Source organism: Pollicipes pollicipes, unplaced genomic scaffold (assembly GCF_011947565.3).
Source record: "Pollicipes pollicipes isolate AB1234 unplaced genomic scaffold, Ppol_2.1 Scaffold_3087;HRSCAF=3621_pilon_pilon_pilon, whole genome shotgun sequence".
Lineage (NCBI taxonomy): Eukaryota > Metazoa > Arthropoda > Thecostraca > Pollicipedomorpha > Pollicipedidae > Pollicipes > Pollicipes pollicipes.
In genome coordinates, this window is record NW_023596225.1 from 39,664,121 (window position 1) to 39,683,947 (window position 19,827).

General features: G+C 53.4%; 1 protein-coding gene across 1 annotated transcript in view; it reads right to left on the bottom strand.

Moving 5' to 3' along the window:
- LOC119090140 (octopamine receptor 1) overlaps positions 1-19,827 on the bottom strand; it is a gene marked incomplete in the record, with an annotated part of 136,786 nt that overhangs the window by 94,170 nt on the left and 22,789 nt on the right. Inside the window, 3 exon segments of the mRNA XM_037212934.1 lie at positions 2,295-2,471; positions 7,986-8,148; positions 8,909-9,045. Coding sequence (XP_037068829.1) covers positions 2,295-2,471; positions 7,986-8,148; positions 8,909-9,045 — 477 coding nt within the window.

Here is a 19,827-nt window from a genome sequence, read left to right on the forward strand (position 1 = left end):
GGGACGCCTTGCCCCCGAGGCCGGGGTCCCGGCACGGGCCCCGTGCCTCAGCGGTCCGCTCCCCTCCCTCCTAATCCTGGCTCTGCGCGCCACCCGAATCTCCTCACCCCGATACCCGACTCCCCGCACCCCAACGCCGACTCCCTGCACCCCAATACCCGACTCCCCGCACCCCAATACCCGACTCCCTGCACCCCAATACCCGACTCCCCGCACCCCAACATCCGACTCCCCGCACCCCAATACCCGACTCCCCGCACCCCAACGCCGACTCCCTGCGCCGCACCACCGGAGCCTCGCAACAGGGCACATAATCTACAATGAAGTTAAATATATCCTTAGGTCTGCCGACGTTCAGTGACATAGAGTCATATGTCTCACTGCGGGGTTGAGCAGGAACCTATGTGCACGGTAACCCCGGGGCATATGCACACACCCTCCTTAACAAACTTGTGGCATTCACTCATGTGCACGTGAATGCTGGCAATTAAAAGTTCTATGCAGACACGGAAAATTAAGAAGATCGAAAGCACACGACACCGTTTGCGGCAAGCAAAAAATTGCACGCGGCTGCGGAGAGCTACAGTTTTCCAATGTTCTTTTAATCATCAAATCAAATCAAATCAAAATGAGCCCTCTCCTGACTGAAAATCCTGCGCACGCCCCTGTGGTTGAGTAAGAACGCCACGGTATTCTGCCTGCGATGCGCCACTCACTATGGGGTTGAGTATGAGGGGCGCGGTATGCTGACGGCTGAGGCGCCACTCACTATGGGGTTAAGTAGGAGCGGCACGATATGCTGACGGCGGAGGCGCCACTCACTATGGGGTTGAGTATGAGCGGCGCGGTATGCTGACGGCTGAGGCGCCACTCACTATGGGGTTAAGTATGAGCAGCACGGTATGCTGACGGCTGAGGCACCACTCACTATGGGGTTAAGTATGAGCAGCACGGTGTGCTGACGGCGGAGGCGCCACTCACTATGGGGCTGAGTATGAGCGGCACGATATGCTGACGGTGGAGGCGCCACTCACTATGGGGTTGAGTATGAGCGGCGCGGTATGCTGACGGCTGATGCGCCACTCACTATGGGGTTAAGTATGAGCGGCGCGGTATGCTGACGGCGGAGGCGCCACTCACTATGGGGTTAAGTATGAGCAGCACGGTATGCTGACGGCGGAGGCGCCACTCACTATGGGGTTGAGTATGAGCGGCGCGGTATGCTGACGGCTGAGGCGCCACTCACTATGGGGTTAAGTATGAGCAGCACGGTATGCTGACGGCTGAGGCACCACTCACTATGGGGTTAAGTATGAGCAGCACGGTATGCTGACGGCGGAGGCGCCACTCACTATGGGGTTAAGTATGAGCAGCACGGTGTGCTGACGGCGGAGGCGCCACTCACTATGGGGCTGAGTATGAGCGGCACGATATGCTGACGGTGGAGGCGCCACTCACTATGGGGTTGAGTAGTATGAGCGCGCGGCTATGGTGACGGGCTGGATGCGCCACCACTATGGGGTTGAGTATGAGCGGCGCGGTATGCTGACGGCGGAGGCGCCACTCACTATGGGGTTAAGTATGAGCAGCACGGTATGCTGACGGCGGAGGCGCCACTCACTATGGGGTTAAGTATGAGCAGCACGGTGTGCTGACGGCGGAGGCGCCACTCACTATGGGGCTGAGTATGAGCGGCACGATATGCTGACGGCGGAGGCGCCACTCACTATGGGGTTGAGTATGAGCGGCATGGTACACGGTACATGGTACACGGTACACGGTACACGGAGCGGCACGGTATGCTGACACCGGAGGCGCCACTCACTATGGGGTTGAGTATGAGCGGCTGACAGCGGAGGCGCCACTCACTATGGGGTTGAGTATGAGCGGCACGGTATGCTGACAGCGGAGGGCCACTCACTATGGGGTTGAGTATGAGCGGTACGGTGTGCTGACAGCGGAGGCGCCACTCACTATGGGGTTGAGTATGAGCGGTACGGTGTGCTGACAGCGGAGGCGCCACTCACTATGGGGTTGAGTATGAGCGGCACGGTACGCTGACAGCGGAGGGCCACTCACCATGGGGTTGAGTATGAGCGGTACGGTGTGCTGACGGCAGAGGCGCCACTCACTATGGGGTTGAGTATGAGCGGTACGGTGTGCTGACGGCAGAGGCGCCACTCACTATGGGGTTGAGTATGAGTGGCACGGTATGCTGACGGCGGTGGGGGCACTCACTATGGGGTTGTGTATGAGCGGCATGGTGCATCGACAGCGGAGGCACCACTCACTATGGGTTGAGTATGAGCGGCACGGCGTCCTTGTCGCGGGCCATAACCAGCCCGTTGGAGTAGACGATGTACGGGGCGATGCAGAGCAGGAAGCAGGCCAGCACCAGGAACAGGGTGACGGCAATCCGCTGCTGCTGCAGCACGCTGCTCCGCTCCGCCATGTTCGAGTTCTCGCGCATCCTGCCGACGACACGGCGACGGTGACGCGTCATTGGCGGCGGGGGCGGGGTTGGCTCGCGCTGCTGGGCGAGAGAGAATACACACCCAGCAGGGTCAGTGTGGGAGCGTGTAGCAGGGCAAGGACATACAGTGGACACACCTTAACGTCAAGCTGTCTCGCTGCCCTCTTGTGTGTGTGTGTGTGTGATTGGGGCTTTACGACGCACTCAGCTGCTGAGGCTATACGGCGTTGCCTGCCTCTCACCCTGGCAGGAAGGGTGGGGACCGCGGGAAATCGAACCCCGTACCTCTGGTATCCCAGACGCGCAGTAGCCAACGCAGACGCGCTAACCACTACACTACCGGCACCCCTCGCTGCCATCTTGTGAGAACTCGAAGACGCTTAAGAGATTGGGTGCGGTGGCAAACCGTTTTGGGGTCAAACAGGTACATAGGAGCTTGCTTCATCTTCATGGGCTTTACACCTTTTTCTTTTGCCGTTGCCCCCAGCGCTGCAAAATGCCTACCAAGTTTGGTATAAGCTTGGAACAACAAGGGGCCAATACCTCAGAGCGGTACGTTTCGGATGTGCTTTATACGTCAGGCGTATATCGGGCCGTCAGATGAACAAAGAACAGCATGGTTGCCACAACATTTTCATCGTTCGGCGTCTGCTGTGGCAATAAAGTTGCTTTCTGGGCCGATCAATTGTGACTTGCTCCGGACACCACAAAGTTCCGAAACTTTATTGGAAAGGCACGATCGCTATAATAAAGCACGTCCATATAAAGCAAGCGTGTCTGAGGTTGAAAAGGTTCCGCCCAAGATTTAGTATCCTTTGTATACAGGTCGTGGCAATTCACGCCACACAACTACAAGGCGTATAGTCACGATGTGCGGTACCAATCATAACTTCTTCGTGGTAGGTGGTGGACACGCGATGAAAGAATTCGCCTTCATACACTCGCACGACAAGCAAAACCTTACACTCACCTCACATGGCAGAGTATCAATAAATGAAAACGGTTTGTTTCTTTGGACTATCTGGAATATTTCAAATATCATCTGATCTCATTAACGCTGATCACAATTATCGTGCGGTTTTCTGATGCCACTTTTACCCGGAACGACTAGAAGCTTTTTAGTTTAAGAAAACCGCTTTCAGTCCCAACAGGAGAAGAACGCCTAGCCCTAGGTACATACCTTTACGCTTTGTCTCGGGATGAAACACCATATACTGAATGGTTGCCATTATGCAAGTGCTGCCATATACCGGCCGCTTCCTACTGACCATTGTTCAGGCCAGAACCTTCACAAATATTACAGCGGGAACAGGAAACTCCTGGCGAAAAAAGTATGTGAAAAGAGCGAGCAGTGTGTGTTGCAATTTCCCATGCATCTAATTTAGAAACGGTTGGCCGTTAGGTAAGCTCATTACTCATACTGACTCAGAACCTCACCAAGAACCAAAGCAGCTTAATAGCTCTTAGATCGCTGGCATTCATTTGTGAGGGACAGACTGGGCTGTTGTGTTTCCTTCTCTACAACGGAGGCTCCTTTTAAATCGATTACGTGACAAGCCCGAGAAGATTTATCAAGCAAGGCGTGACTACGAACTCCCATAACCATAATGATCACTCTTTCTATGGATGCATAAGACGGTTCCAAACGGAGCAAGGAGGCCACGACAGCCTTCAATCAGTCACCGTACCATTCCTGGACGTCACCTGATCGACAACTCGTCATTTATTCAGCACCACCAAAGAGCACGGTTGCACCAAAGGTAGATTGGAAGGCGGCGCCTCTGTGGGCGTCTCTCCACCGGTGGCGTTACCGCCCACGCTCCTGAGAGGACAGCTGCTCTCTGGCGGCGTTCCTTCCTCCCGGAGAGCAGGCCATTTCCTCGCGAAGGCGCGCGTTGGCAAAACAGCTCAACGGGCGCTTCCGGTCGTTCTCCAAACACGCCACTCAGCGCGTGCCGCCAAGGCTGCGCCCCCCATTTGCGTGAGGGGCCCGACAAATGGTCACTAATACGGAGCCATTTGTTGCACGGTGCCGCTAGCGGTAATGGCACGATGATTAGATGTCATTTCCCGGCCTGTGGACAGTGCTCTTGTGTTCCATTCGCGCTTTTCGCGCCGCTGGCGACGCACCGCCAGACCGCCATTGATTTCACCCACGCAATCCCAGCGATATTGCCGGTGCTAGCGGGCTTAATTAGCTGTTAGGTTGTAAAGCGCGGACGAGGCACATCACGTTCTGAGAGCGTGCATCGATCCCGATTCTCAGACATTCATCGCGTCACGATGAGGGCTCGTCGGGTGACTGTGAGCTCTACATGCAGAAATTCGCAATTTTCTGTATTGTTCAGATGCATTGGACATAGTTTATTAATTGGTTTGACTGTCTGCCAGTCACGGCCAGTCAGAACACAGGCGGCAACATCAGGTCACCATCAGAGGCCAGGTGAGATTAAGTTTGAGATCAAGTTGTTAAAGTGATGAACCGAACCGATTTGATGTGCTCATACCGCTAAGGTATGGCAAAGGTATGACAAAGGTATGCTAAGCGTAACTAAAAATAATGTCACTGACATATTCCCACAACAACGATTTCCAGCTCTTATCTCCACGAGGGAGCACAATGATCATGTTAGATAAGGTTGACTAGTGCCAAAACTGACGCGCCCTTACGCTGACCTGACGCTGGCCCTCGAACTTTGCTAATATCTTGGTGCAATGTTGAAAATCAAGGTTATGCAAGAATACGATCATTCATCAGGCTCTGGTTGCGAAGCTGTGTAGATTACATCACGGGTGTCTGGAGGCTCTTAAGTCACTCGGACATGTGTGTGATCTAAAAGGGGTGCTATGCGTGACCTGTGACGTCATTGCTGACATTTCAAATGTCAAAGCAATGACTGAAAGCAATGGATCAAGTAGTCGATCAGCTACAGTCATGGTCATGTCAAGTTCCCGACGACGGTCAGGTCAGGGTCAGCTACAGTCATGGTCATGTCAAGTTTCCCAGGTCAGGGTGAGCTACGGTCATGGTCATGCCAAATTCCCGATGACGCTTAGGTCAGGGTCAGCTAAGGTCATGGTCATGTCAAGTTTCCCAGGTCAGGGTGAGCTACGGTCATGGTCACGCCAAATTCCCGATGACGCTTAGGTCAGGGTCAGCTACAGTCATGGTCATGTCAAGTTTCCCAGGTCAGGGTGAGCTACGGTCATGGTCATGCCAAATTCCCGATGACGCTTAGGTCAGGGTCAGCTAAGGTCATGGTCATGTCAAGTTTCCCAGGTCAGGGTGAGCTACGGTCATAGTCATGCCAAATTCCCGGTGACGCTTAGGTCAGGGTCAGCTAAGGTCATGGTCATGTCAAGTTCCCCAGGTCAGGGTGAGCTACGGTCATGGTCATGCCAAATTCCCGATGACGCTTAGGTCAGGGTCAGCTAAGGTCATGGTCATGTCAAGTTCCCAGGTCAGGGTTGAGCTACGGTCATGGTCACGCCAAATTCCCGATGACGCTTAGGTCAGGGTCAGCTAAGGTCATGGTCATGTCAAGTTTCCCAGGTCAGGGTGAGCTACGGTCATGGTCACGCCAAATTCCCGATGACGCTTAGGTCAGGGTCAGCTAAGGTCATGGTCATGTCAAGTTTCCCAGGTCAGGGTGAGCTACGGTCATGGTCATGACGAATTTCGGATGACGCTTAGGTCAGGGTCAGCTACGGTCGGGGTCATCTTAAGTTCCCGACGACGGTCAGGTTATGTAAGAGCCAGCTACAGTCAGGGTCATGTCAAGTTTCCGATGACCTCTGCCAAAGTGCTTAAAGTAAACAGCGCAGTAGCTTGTGCAAAAGAAACCAAATGACAGAACGGTTTTTTTATTATCCACTTCAGTAAAAAGAGCTCGAAATGTGAACAGGCTGCTGAACAAAAGATTCGGTCCAATTGTGCTATTTGACACATATGGTCAACAATAGTACATGGGCGCAGTCTGTGGGTGGTCGCCCCTTCCTGCTGATTGTCAGCTTTGTGCAGCGCAAGCTGCAATAATTCCATGCAGGTTGCGATCGCGCGCGGTCGTTGAGGTCCACGCCACGTATGCCATCCATCAGCCCGCGGCACGCTTTCCGGCCTCTGTCGCTCCTGTTTGTGATATCATGTTCACGTTATGTTGTGTGACATTTCGCTCAGGAAATGCATCGTGAACTAGTCGCCTTGTAGCTCACGAGCTGGAGCGTTCACGGTCTAAATGAGGACCTACGTAGCAGTTATTTAGGTCTTAATGGTCATGAAAATCTCTCTGTGAACGACGGCCTGTCGACATCAGTTAAACATAGCACAGAAAGGCGGAACATTTCCTTTGAGTTGGGTTATGTCATGCAGGACCGATTATGTCGCTCCCACTGCAGACACGTGTTTCGGGCTCACCCGCCCGCAAACGGGAAAAAACGTTTTACCATGATTTCTCTCGCCATTCCACCTTAACGTGCCAATTGTGTTCATCTTAGGGCTTTGGCTACCATTGCATCAGTATCACATCTCGTTCTGCTAGGGGATTTCTTTGGGATCGGGAGGAATTTGAGGCGCAGTTTTGCCTTAGGGATTGCCCGCTTCACCTTAAGGATCAGCCTTGAATGAAAGCCTGCTAAAAAACGACGCTATGATGCCGTTCTGGCCTCTGAAGCAGTAAAGCCGGTTTCTCGAAAAATGTCAGACCATCTCATTTCAGCGTGCCTCCGAGTGACATCTCAAAAGGACGCAATTCACAAGGCGAGGAAAACAGATAAGTTGTCTCAGGGGAGCACAATGTCAGGCACCGTTAATGAAGGAATTGACAATGATAAGCGATGCGGCCGCAAATCCGGCGTTCTTCCATACGTCGAGGGACTATCTGCACGGACCTGGCCGTATGTAGATGCCTGAAGGCATACGGTCACTAGTGGAAACAGCGGTGGAACTATTGCTGTTATGGCATGTGGCTCGAATAAAGCCGACCAGTAAACTGGAACAAGCATCGCATTTTCCATAACGGTTGACGTGAGAGGGAGGCCAGCGAGGTTTAGTGAACGCATTGCACAAACCCTGGTTTTGAAACCCTGCGGGAGCCAACGCTTCGAGGAACACGCCCCTCTGGGGTAAAAGGTCGTGCCCGCTGTTTGGATGTGCGAGACAAAGCGCATTTCAAACAGATGATCTCCATCTGATCAGGTGCAGCGGATGGTGTGATGTGGCAGAATACCAGGAGCCGAGACCGGTGGGAGAATCCAGCAAGATTCGCGGACAGACCTCTGGAGCGGAAGCGGGGCAGGCAAAAGAGCATCGGGTTCAGGGTCACCAGCCCTGGGGTCGAGTCCCACGAACTGAGCATTCACCAGTCCTGCCGTGACAACGAGGTGAGTAACTGCTCATCATGTGGAGACAATACGCTGTGTGTGTGGAAGCGACTGTCACTCGACCTTTAAGTCCTACAATACCCTGTGTGTGTAGAAGCGATTGCCACTCGACCTTTAAGTCTGCAGAACTGACCTGCCCAAGTGGGCCCTGATCTCCTGGAAGATCCGGGCGTAGCAGAAGATCATGACGGCCAGTGGCAGGTAGAAGTTGACGAGGCTGTTGATGGCGCTGTGGAGCTTCTGTTTGACGTTGAGTGGAATTTCGGGACCGCACTGCGTCGTGCCTTTCTTGTAAACTGCCGGACACGACGATCCCGTTGCAAGTACACTGTGTCAAACACTTGCGCACGAGGTCAAACAGTCCCACCTATTTGTTATGCAAACACAACAGACCATTGCTGTCTTTGGATACAGCTGCGGAAGGCAAATCTCCGCCGACCTCGTGCATGCCAGACTATCAATGAGCTAACTAGGATGAGTAGGGATCGTGTTGTGACATGCTGGCTTCATCGGCATGATTCAGATGATGCAGATTAGTAGTCTCTGTCTGTCGGTGAGTCAGTTCAGTCCGAAACCAACGTGTTCTATGTCGTGGCGTTGCAGCAGGAATGGGCCCCGCCGCTGTTGCAGGCTGCAGGAAACAACCCCAGGCTACATAACGAAGTGAGACAGCCTGATCCCCACAAGTGAGGGAAATTGGCGCGAGCGATAGCCTGGAATGGCGTCTCCGCGGTCTGACATCCAATCATACAGCGCTAGATAAGGCAATATTGTGTTCCACCGTAGCGCCAAATCCAGCAAGAAGCTGATATCTGATTCGACATTTGCCTCCAGCAGCCAGCAACACAGATATGCTCGGCGTCAACACTTTTTTAAACTGCGCTGCGATCATTCACATATTTCAACTCTTTTGTGCATACAAACCCACGCCTAAAACAAACGTTAGGCGAAAAGGCGAATAGGCGACTAAAAAGCAAACTGAATGTAAAACCACGCACGGACTTTCAACACCAGCATGGTCGCTCAGGCTGCCTTCAGGGTCGGGCTAACCATTACCTGTGTGTGTTAGCCCCAACTGCGGGGTCAGGTTGTAGAGGATGCTCCACAGCCAGGCGGCGGCGATCAGGCCGACGATCTTCTGGCGCGTCATGAAGCGGCTGAACGGGCGGGTCATGCTGATGTACTTATGAATGCTGAAACAGGACACGCCATTAGCAAGTTGTACACGTGATATGTTATTAACTTTTCAAGGATGCTGCAAATCGCAAAGAAACTATTGTAAAAGTATGACACGTACTGTGAATTACGGAGGGTGTTCCATTAATGATTCAGCCCATCGGCTGCACTCAACACCATTCAATGCAGCGTCTACATGCTTTCTGCATGTTCGCGTTGCGTGTTTTCTGGGTTCATGCTCTTCTGTAAAAGGGGAGCTCCAAGATCAGCCGTCTTTGCATGCAGGCGTTCCCCAACAGGGAGAATGTCGGTCGAGACGGACAGAAATCACCCGAGTCATGTGATAATCGCCACCAAGCCAAGCACGACGACGTCAAATCCGGCTTTTCCTTCACTCTCACACGCCACCGATCACGATGAGCCGACCTTCCAAGCGGTGTGCGATCCTCCTACAGAGAGGGGGGAGGGGGAGGGGGCTCGGTCACGCGTCACGCGCTGCCGGGCAGCGCTCGTATTGACCGATGGCGTCGACACCCCGACCCTGCACCGCCGGAACGCGGGCTCCAAACGCCCGCAGGGTCTGCGAGGTCGCGACCTCGCTGGGAAGACGGAGCCGGGACCGGCTGACGCAACGAGGAGGGCGGCAAGGACGGGGCCTGCCGCCCGTATATGGGCCAGAACTGATGCCGCCGGACGCCGCCGGCTCTGTCGCTTACCACCTGCTGAAGGAGCATGGCTTTGATTGGTTTGTGGACCGTATTATATTGTCATGCCGTATTTTTGTGGGTTCTGTATTTCGACCAGTTCAATTAACTTAGCCATACTGCATGCATTTGACATCCTCACATGATTTCGGGTATGCTGGTAACATGGCATAAATGTCACGAAGTGCAACACATCTACCTGTAGTTTGGCAGCCGGTTATGGACGGACACTGGGCATATGGCAGCACTCTAAGCTGCCGGCTATACATGGCGCTGTTACTGACCCGTGCAACCATATGATACTGAAACAATCCGCAAAGATTGAGCGAAATGTACGAAAATTAACGGAATCCATGAAAAAGAGGAAGGGACTTTTCAAAGCTTTTTACACCTGACGCAGCAGCAAAATGCGCTGTTGGCTGGAGGCTCCACTCACGCGAACGCCGCCTTTGTTCAGAAACTCTGCGACTCGCCGCGGCTCCGATAGTTGAGTGCATGGCACCATCAACCACAACGAAGGCGACGGCGCCGAGCCGCACCGTAAAAATCATCCTGAAGCGAGGGTAACGCCGGAACAAACGCTCTCCTTACGGGCGTCGGGCACGCCACCATCAGACGATCGGAACTGCGCATTCCGCTCTTCCACCGCGGTCCATACAAGCTTGTGTTTGCCGGGAGCGGCCTCGGTTAGTTTCAATTTCTGGCGATAATGTGACGGCTTCTACGATTTTGCATCTGCTTTGATTGGCATGCTTTTCCATTATGCAAGAACGAAGCCCAGTTTCTGTTCGGCTCTTGATGCTGGTTGCACACGCTCGTATCGACCGATGCATGCCGAACAAGCGCGCCACATAGTCGGAACCGATTGCTGGACATGGTCTGGAACCGATTGCTGGCAACTACAGGTGTCCACGGTAAATTGCCCAAGTGCCGCCAAATCGATTTAATTCTGATAATGGACGCCCTGCACTATGGCGAGGCGGGTCCACTCCAAGAACACCCGCCTGCGATAGACAACGACGCTGCGCCGCCTCAGAGCCCACGCTATGACGGGGCCAACAGAGTCCTGAAGTGCACGTTGCGAGCGTTAGCGGCCGGGTACCGCTGTACTGCTGCTGTCTGCGGCCGGGTACCGCTGTACTGCTGCTGTCTGATGCTGTCTGTGGTCGGGTACCGCTGTACTGCTGCTGTCTGATGCCGTTTGTGGCCGGGTACCGCTGTACTGCTGCTGCCTGATGCTGTCTGCGGCCGGGTACCGCTGTACCGCTGCTGTCTGATTCTGTCTGCGGCCGGGTACCGCTGTACTGCTGCTGTCTGATGCTGTCTGCGGCCGGGTACCACTGTACCGCTGCTGTCTGACGCTGTCTGCGGCCGGGTACCGCTGAACTGCTGCTGTCTAATGCTGTCTGCGGCCGGGTACCGCTGTACTGCTGCTGTCTAATGCCGTCTGCGGCCGGATACCGCTGTACTGCTGCTGTCTGATGCTGTCTGCGGCCGGGTACCGCTGTACTGCTGCTGCCTGATACTGTCTGCGGCCGGATACCGCTGTACTGCTGCTATCTGATGCTATCTGCGGCCGGGTACCACTGTACTGCTGCTGTCTGATGCTGTCTGCGGCCGGGTACCGCTGTACTGCTGCTGTCTGATGCTGTCTGCGGCCGGGTACCACTGTACCGCTGCTGTCTGATGCTATCTGCGGCCGGGTACGCTGTACCGCTGCTGTCTGATGCTGTCTGCGGCCGGGTGCCGCTGTACTGCTGCTGCCTGATGCTGTCTGCGACCGGGTACCTATGTACTATTGCTGTCTGATGCTGTCTGCGGCCGGGTATCCCTGTACTGCCGCTATCTGATGCCGTCTGTGGCCGGGTACCGCTGTACTGCCGCTGTCTGATGCTGTCTCCGGTCGGATACCGCTGTCTGAAGCTGCCGTGCATGAGCACCACGGCAGACGTCGTGCAGGGAGGTTGAAAATGCCTGAGAGGGGCAGCGGCGGGGAGACCGCGCGCGTATTGTCTGGGCTTCAGCCAGCGGTGCGGAACTCAGCCGTTAGGCGAACATTTTCTGGAGGACTTGGCAAACATGCAACTCGTCAGAGAGTCGTTAGTGCTTTATTGGCACACCGGACGTGGTTGCGGACGGCTTAATTCGCTTTTTTTTTGCCGGGCAATTCTCAATTGCCAGCGCCATCCACCCGGCCGACAGACGGAGTGTGGTTTTCGCTGCTACCAACTGCCCGCCGCGGCATTTCGCGGCAGATAAAACTACAAACCCCGCAGCAACTCGCAATTATTCAGCGACGCATGAAACTTCGATCTAGTGGTTGGAGAGTTATCGCTTGCCGGAGAACCTGACGCCCCGGTACAGTCTGGCTGTCACGCCTGCTGGAATGTCCGATTTTTGCAACCACTGGTCGCAGGTTCAAGCAGCTTCAGAAACGGAAAACGCGCTTTTGGAGCTTGAGCTGTATTGCGTTTTATATTTGCATGCTTCTTGTTCGATCAATGATCAGTTTCGAGCAATCCTACGATTTGAACAATTGAGCCCTTCACACAATGTTGAGTTCGATTCAGATCAGATATAGGATCAAGAAACACCACGATTCGTTATCAGTAAGGTTTGCTTCGAATCGCCAGCTTTTTTCGATGAAGGCTGATTGCTTCAGTCACTTTAATGCTGACGCTAGTGGAGCCAACACCAAGTTATAGGCTCGCCAAACATTTCTAGACCTGCCGGATCTTAATAACTGGTGAAAATGGATGACAATGAATGACGGGCTTGTTTGGCTGAATTGGCCGAAGTTGACTAGACGGGCTTAAGGGCCCATCAATGCTGATATCATTTTTATATTAATCGAATCTTGATTAGAAACCCATAGCCATCTAAAACCGGGCATATAATTTAAATACACCATTTCATTCAATAACACCAAATCATTTCACCTAAACCACATATAACGGCCCATAACGATGATACCACGCATAGGCGAAGCATTTCAAAACAGGAGGTGTAGCCTTACGTGTGTACTTAGTGTAGTAAAGCGTTATCGTATACGTGTATGTTATTGCGCGGTGTAATAAACCGACTCAAAGCAGGGTTAAAACTTATAAACAAATGATACCGACTGATAACGCCCGCATCTGTTGTCGTTTTGTTAGTTCCGCGTGACACAAGTTGTCTTGGTGGTTGTACAGCAACTAGCAGCCTGGTACAGTTGCAATTACCATGCATTGTGTCTCGCGTCTGAGGAGATGCCATACACGGTGAGGCAACTGGCGGCAAGTGTCGAGTAGATTAAAATGTCTACTAGACTCCTGCAGCCTCGTGCTTATGCCACTGCTAGCGCCAGCGTCAGTGCAGTGTCATGTCTCCAGAAACCCGTGAAGTCAACAGATATAACGAACGCATGATTGGCATGACGCATGTATAACAAAACGCACATATGACGGAAGCAAAGAACACGGACGCTCAGGATGTGATAATGTCTTATGATGTCGCTACGCACGTCAAAGTCTTTTGTTCTGATGGATGGTAACGGACGACTTTAAATCAAGCTGCATGAAATTGGGTGAAATTCGATTAAGTTAGTGGCTGTGACTCAATACCATGACATAACATATCCCAAAAGTTGATGTCTGGCAAATTAAGTAGCTGGTTCGCGATCGAAAAGTAATTTAGGAACATTAACTTAAGCTATAAGGACAAACGTTTCCCTTGACAGATTCTTTTATAAATGTCTTGAGACTAGTTCCAACCCACTTTGTTGGATGGTCGGCTTCGGGTTCATCATTCATTCTCAATTCCAAAACGAAGCTGATGTTGTCGGACAGATAACTACGCTTCCCTGGCGGGGCGAAAGGTCGGGAAGTCAGCTGCTCTCATGGTGCAGCTGTAGCTGAAGCGATGATGCTGTGTATACGCATGCGGACGGCTACATTAAGACGTTTAACCCATCGTCGTTTAAAGCAGAGCCGGAGAAGAGGAAGGGCGCTTCACATCGCTCATGCTCATCGCTTTACTAAGCTCTGCTCATAGCATCACTAGCATCACACACATAGCATCACTAAGCATTGCTCATAACCACGCACCGAGGACACCGCAATTTCCTGTTTTCGACTGCTCCACATCTGCCCGGCCATCACGGGAGACGGAGAAGTTGCCACCCTAGTATGACTCTTCACAATGAGCCAGCCAGCTGTCAGCCATAAATCACGGGGCGCGTGGCGTTCGCTCGCGCTGGCTGTCGCGATAGAGTAGCGCCGCCGGCCGGCCACCCGCTCAGTCACATCGTGCAACGCTGCTAATTACGCCCCAACAGGCGCCCCGCCGGCCGCGCCACGTCAGCCCCGCGGGCGCGAGGACGGCCACGCCCCGCCGAACGCACGACAACAACGCATGACGTGGGTGCATCACGTGGCGCGACACAGGCGCGTATCGCAGGAGCAGCCGCGTCAGGACCATGTGCGGGACTCGCGCGGGCGACCCGACTGCATATCCACGCGCCGAGTCCCAACCCCGGCCGGACCCGAGGCTCGAACTGTCCGCTGGCCGCCCCCGGCGCCGGACGTCACGTGATCACCGCGGACCGGTCTCCGGGCCACTCCCAGACTCAGGGCGGTGGTCTCCGGGAGCCGCTCCCGCTCTTAAGTCGAGCCCATCCGCCGGGTTGAGGCCTCCCCCGGGCTCGGGGACCCGGCCGGCCGGCGACACGTGTCGGCGCAGATCAGCCCCGGACAGCCTCCCTCCTCAGCGCCGGCGAAGGCCGCCTAATGCTGCGACTTGCCACCTTGGAACTCACTTTGGTGTTTGCGGTTCTGATTCATGAGGGCCTCAAACTGACTCAAACAAACTCAAACCTCGAGATCCTCTATGGTGAGCGTCACACATGTTGAACAATCCTTTTTTAGACAGACAAGTTCAAAGTCCCGTTTGATTCCAAATGCACCTGGCCCATCCGGGGCCAGGCAACCCATTCATGGCTGATCTTTCAGCTTGGCATTGATCGGGTTAGTATGCATACTTGAAATTAAATGACTACAACATTCTCCTTATGTGTAACTGCAACGGCATCTAGTCCTGTTTTTCGTAAAGCAACAAAGCGGGACGCAAGCCTACACTAGCATGCTTGCATACCTGCATACCGAACAATCTGCTGCATCTCCGTGTGGTGAAACCGCACAAAGGACCTCCGAGTCACATTCGGCGCAAGATAATACAGAGCTGATGCAATGTAAAGCGAGAGACAGTTGCCTTGGGAGCGCCACCGCGCACGTGCATCTGTCTGTGGACGTGTCACCAGCCAATTCTTCTAATCGATGCACGCATATGCATACACGTATACACATGTGCGTATATGCAAGACCTACCACAAACGACAGCGGTCGCAGGAAGAATCCGCCAAACACTGCAGTGAACGAAAACCAAATTTCAACCGTAATGGAGGCACGCGTCTGGCCTGCGGGCACGGGAGTGTCCACCACACTCGGAGCCGCTCCCATCCCGTCGATGAGATCTGGCGCGCGGGAGGCCGTCGCGTCCTTCGCTCGCTAAGCACCGGTGGACGAGCACGCCATCCGAACGACAAAGCCCGACGCGCGTGTTCATGCGTGCTCAACGTTGGCTGACGGGCGAGGTCAGCGCGTGGACCTGCCAGCCAGCCGTCGCGGTCAGCTCGTCACCCGGGTCCGGTGACGGCGCCGGGCGGTAAGCTGATCCTCAGACGGCCGGAGCGACGGTGAAGACGGGCAGCGGGTGATCATTAGACGGCCGAAACGACGTGAAGTAGGGCCACTGGCGATCATTAGATGACCGGAGCGACGGTGAAGAAGGCCCACTGGCGATCATTAAACGGGCCGGAGCGACGGTGAACGAGGGCAGCGGGGCGATCATTAGACGGCCGGAGCGACGGTGAAGAAGGGCCACGGAGATCATTAGACGGCCGAAGCGACGGTGAAGAAGCTCCACTGGCGATCATTAGACGGCCGGAGCGACGGTGAGGAAGGGCCATCAGCGATCATTAGACGGCTGGAGCGACGGTGAAGCAGGGGCGCGGGCGATCATTAAACGGCCGGAGCGACGGTAAAGCAGGGCCACCGGCGATCATTAAACGGCCGAGCGACGGTGAAGAAAGGGCCGCGGGCTATCATAGACGGCCGGAGCGACGGTAAAGGCGGGGCCACCGACGATCATTAAACGGCCGGAGCGACGGTGAGGAAGGGCCAGCGGGCGATCATTAGACGGCCGGGGCGACGGTTGAGGCAGGGCCATCGGCGATCATTAGACGGCCGGAGCGACGGTGAGGCAGGGCCATCGGCGATCATTAGACGGCCGGAGCGACGGTGGGAAGGGCCGCGGGCGATCATTAGACGGCGGGCGACGTGAGGAAGGGCCATCGGCGATCATTAGACGGCCGGAGCGACGGTGATGCAGGGCCATCGGCGATCATTAGACGGCGCGAGCGACGGTGAGGAAGGGCGCGGGCGATCATTAGACGGCCGGGGCGACGTTGAGCAGGGGGCGATCATTAGACGGCTGGAGCGACGGTGAAGCAGGGCCACCGGCGATCATTAAACGGCCGGAGCGACGGTGAAGCAAGGCCATGGGCGATGGAGCGCAGGGGCGCAGCTAGGATTTCATGCAGGAGGGCGTTAATTAGGGGTATTGGAGGGGGAGGGAGGCGGCTCTCGCCAAAAAGGGCCTCCTTTGACACTGAAAGGATACTGTTGTTTTTAAAGAGGACCTCTCTAGGCTCAGGATCCCATTTGTATGCATTGAGGACCCGTCCTTATTGTTTAAGAAGCCCCAAGGACGTCTTTAATCGTCTTGAGTCTTCTGCCTCAGTGGATCCTGCCATCTCCAGAGACAAAAGCCATGGTCCCAAACGTACCTTCTTGGTTACACCAGCGGTGGAGCGGGTCAGGTACATTTCCCCGTTCTGGTTTCAGGCCCGCGCGGAGCGGACATGGGTTCCAGTGGGGCTCGGTCTACTATTCTTGCATGCAGAATTAGCTTTCATGAAAGACTGTGAAGAATAATGAGCAGCGATTCTCATAGCCTGAGGCAGCAGCAAATTGGTGAAGCAATAAGATCAACTAGAATCTGACCATGTCAAAACTGTATAGCTAGAAAAGCAGTGTAGCTCATGCATGGAAGGCGTGCCGCATACGTAATGTAATGATTTAGTCAAGATTTAGTCAAGAATAACAGGCTGGTGTCGGGAAGCCCATATATCAGCCTTGCCATGCATGCCACGTCCTGGAAATCCATCGTAAACCGCTCCTAATTCTCCCTCCCAGCGAGATGCACGGAAAGTGAGGCGTTCGTCTTCTGCTCGGCCGTGCCCCGCCGAAGTGGCACCGCTGTTTCAATAGCGTGCAACAGGCGACTCTGACCTGGCCCACGCCCACGTCGATGCATCCGATTGAACCGGTCTACCGACGGCGCGAGATAAATCATCACACGGCGGAGGGGGGGGGGGGGGGGGGGCAGCGCCCGGGAGGACGCCAGGGCCTGCGCACCCCTCTGCTCAGCGCCGCGTGCGACGCCTCGGGGACACCAGCGGCCGGAGTGCGCAGCCCCAGCTGGCGGCGGCGACTGCAGCGCATTACCCACACGGGGACAAGGGCTGAAGATGTCACACGTGCGGAACAAATCCGCTACTGCCCAGGCTACCGAGAAATCGGATTGCGGCAATTACGCGCAGATTTCGGGAATCGCCGCGAATGTTGCGCAGAGGACGGGAAATCATGGAACGAGCAATTCGATGATTTATCGACTGTCTTTCGCCCAGGTCCGCATGGTACGTCAAAATCGAACCTGCACAGCGGCCAGCTTGTGATGCCGCACCGCGTTGATGCACAAATCTCGTCCTTTTGTGGCACTTTATGGCTGATAGAAACCAATGATCTCATGTGATACTGTCAACAATGAACAGACATGTCGCTAATACAATAGAAATGCCAGATTATTCGTGGTTCTGTAACCTGTCACTTAGTTCCGTGAGCTCTCCAGATGCTGCATAATTCATCACAAGGGATTACTTCCAGATTTTGTATTAAAACACTCAGTTCCCGCTTGGCTCGCAGTACGAATAGAGCAGCATTCATGGCCGGTTTGATGAACACCTGGGAAACGCGCGGTCACGCAAAGCTTAGTACACACCATTAGGGGATCAAATGGCGGACCGACAAGCAGCAAGGTAGCACAGCGTAACAAATACCAACTTTAAAATAGCATTGTTCATAACAGCAAACGACAAAGCAGACCTTAAGATCTTAGGATCGCCGCACAATCGCAATCTTCGTCAGAGACTCAGCACACAAGCGTCATGATGGTTTGAGCAACATTGTTTAAGTTATGTTTGTCGAGAAATAGCTAAATATTCGCCGTGATAAACACTGATGCCCACTTGCAAGTTTCTTCCTTTCCCGTTACCAGGAACGGGACATCGAAACCTTCTTGCTTATCCGTCTGAGTTTCGAGCAGCCATCGTGTATTGGGTGTAAGGACGCGCGAACCTGAATTCCTGGGATGCTCGTGAGCTCCGGGCAATGCTCGTTGTGTCTGAAGATTGTAGTGAGTAATTCTCCAGTCTAATGCTGGGCACGAATCATCGCAACTTTCTGGCTCAGCAGCCCCTGCTTCGTGCATTCATTAGCGTAGACAGGCGTTGGATGTGTGTGTTCGGATTGTTTGTGGTTTTTGAATTTTTAGTGATAGTGCTGCAGAGATTCGGAGTATCTTCTGGATCACGTGCCCTGGTTTTGAAGAAATGGAAGTGGTTGCCTGACCTAGCTCAAGTATTCTACTCGTATTCGTGAACACAGCTTAAGACGTTGACCACTGTCAATGCAACCAATGTGGGCTCTTTTAACGTCATTTAGCACGTACCTCCGGGTGCATTAAAGGCCCATAGCTCAGCATGAGAACTCTGAACTCATAACGCTACATTCATCGCTACTCGAGATCTGTGATACGTTTTCCGTGATTCAGCTCTTGCCCAGCTTCTTTTTCCTAGCTCACGTATGACAAAGGTCCGCCTTATCCCAACACATGTACCCTCTGACACGCGCTCTGGCCGACACCAGCATCAAACGGAAGTCAGTTTATGTCGTGGATCGTCACAAAGGTAGAACCTGCAGTATAAACATATTCATGGCAATCTGTACAGCCACTGGTGCTCTCCGTCTGGCTGCAACAATGCGCCCATACAGACACGCAGGCGGCCAGACACTTCTAACTTAGTTGTTTAAATATGTATTTACTGCATTTACATGTTGAGCCTGCAACATATGAATAATTCGTAAATGAAAACTCACTCAGCTTCACATAACGGCCACCCGAAATAATCAGACATTTCTTTTTATTCTGAGCTTTTTGCACTCATTTTACTCCAGATTTATCAGCACTTATGCTATTCATTTTTTATAACTAATTTTATCATGTATTCTCTTCATAGCTCATTTCATTCTATTCTCATTTACTCATTATATCTCCGTTCAATTTTCAGCATACCATCCTCTATATAATTCCACAAAAATTGTGAAACCATTTTCCTTTGTGTCCTTAATAGTGTCTGCAGCATGTCAGCCCTGTGCGTGGGTTGGTGTGCTAGTTGATGCTGAGCTAGCCGGCGTCAGCCCTGTGTCATGAGTCGCTTCTTCTCGTTCACAGCATAGTGTTCCATGAAAGATAATCCAGCACACAAACAGGCCCAACGTTACCGGAACACGTGTCCGTCCTGTTATTGTTATTCTTTCACGAAATGATCACGCTATTTCGGGACACAGTAACTACCACCGCAATTTTTCTCGAAACGATAGCAAACTGCCCCAAAAAACATTTACTGAGTGTAGGCGGCGTAAAGAGCCCTCCAGTGACTCATGGAAACATTATGTTGCCCAACAACAATCCACCATACACGTAAACTGAAAAGGATGAGTGGCAAACGCTCGAAGCGCCCCCTAGTAAAGGAAAGGCATTGGTGGGTTCGAACAGTCTCTTGATGAAATGTGTCGAAGTACCACAGGGTATACGCTGGAGACACTGGAGCAGGAACGACACATTCAGAAAACGAGAATGATCGATAACATTTTATTG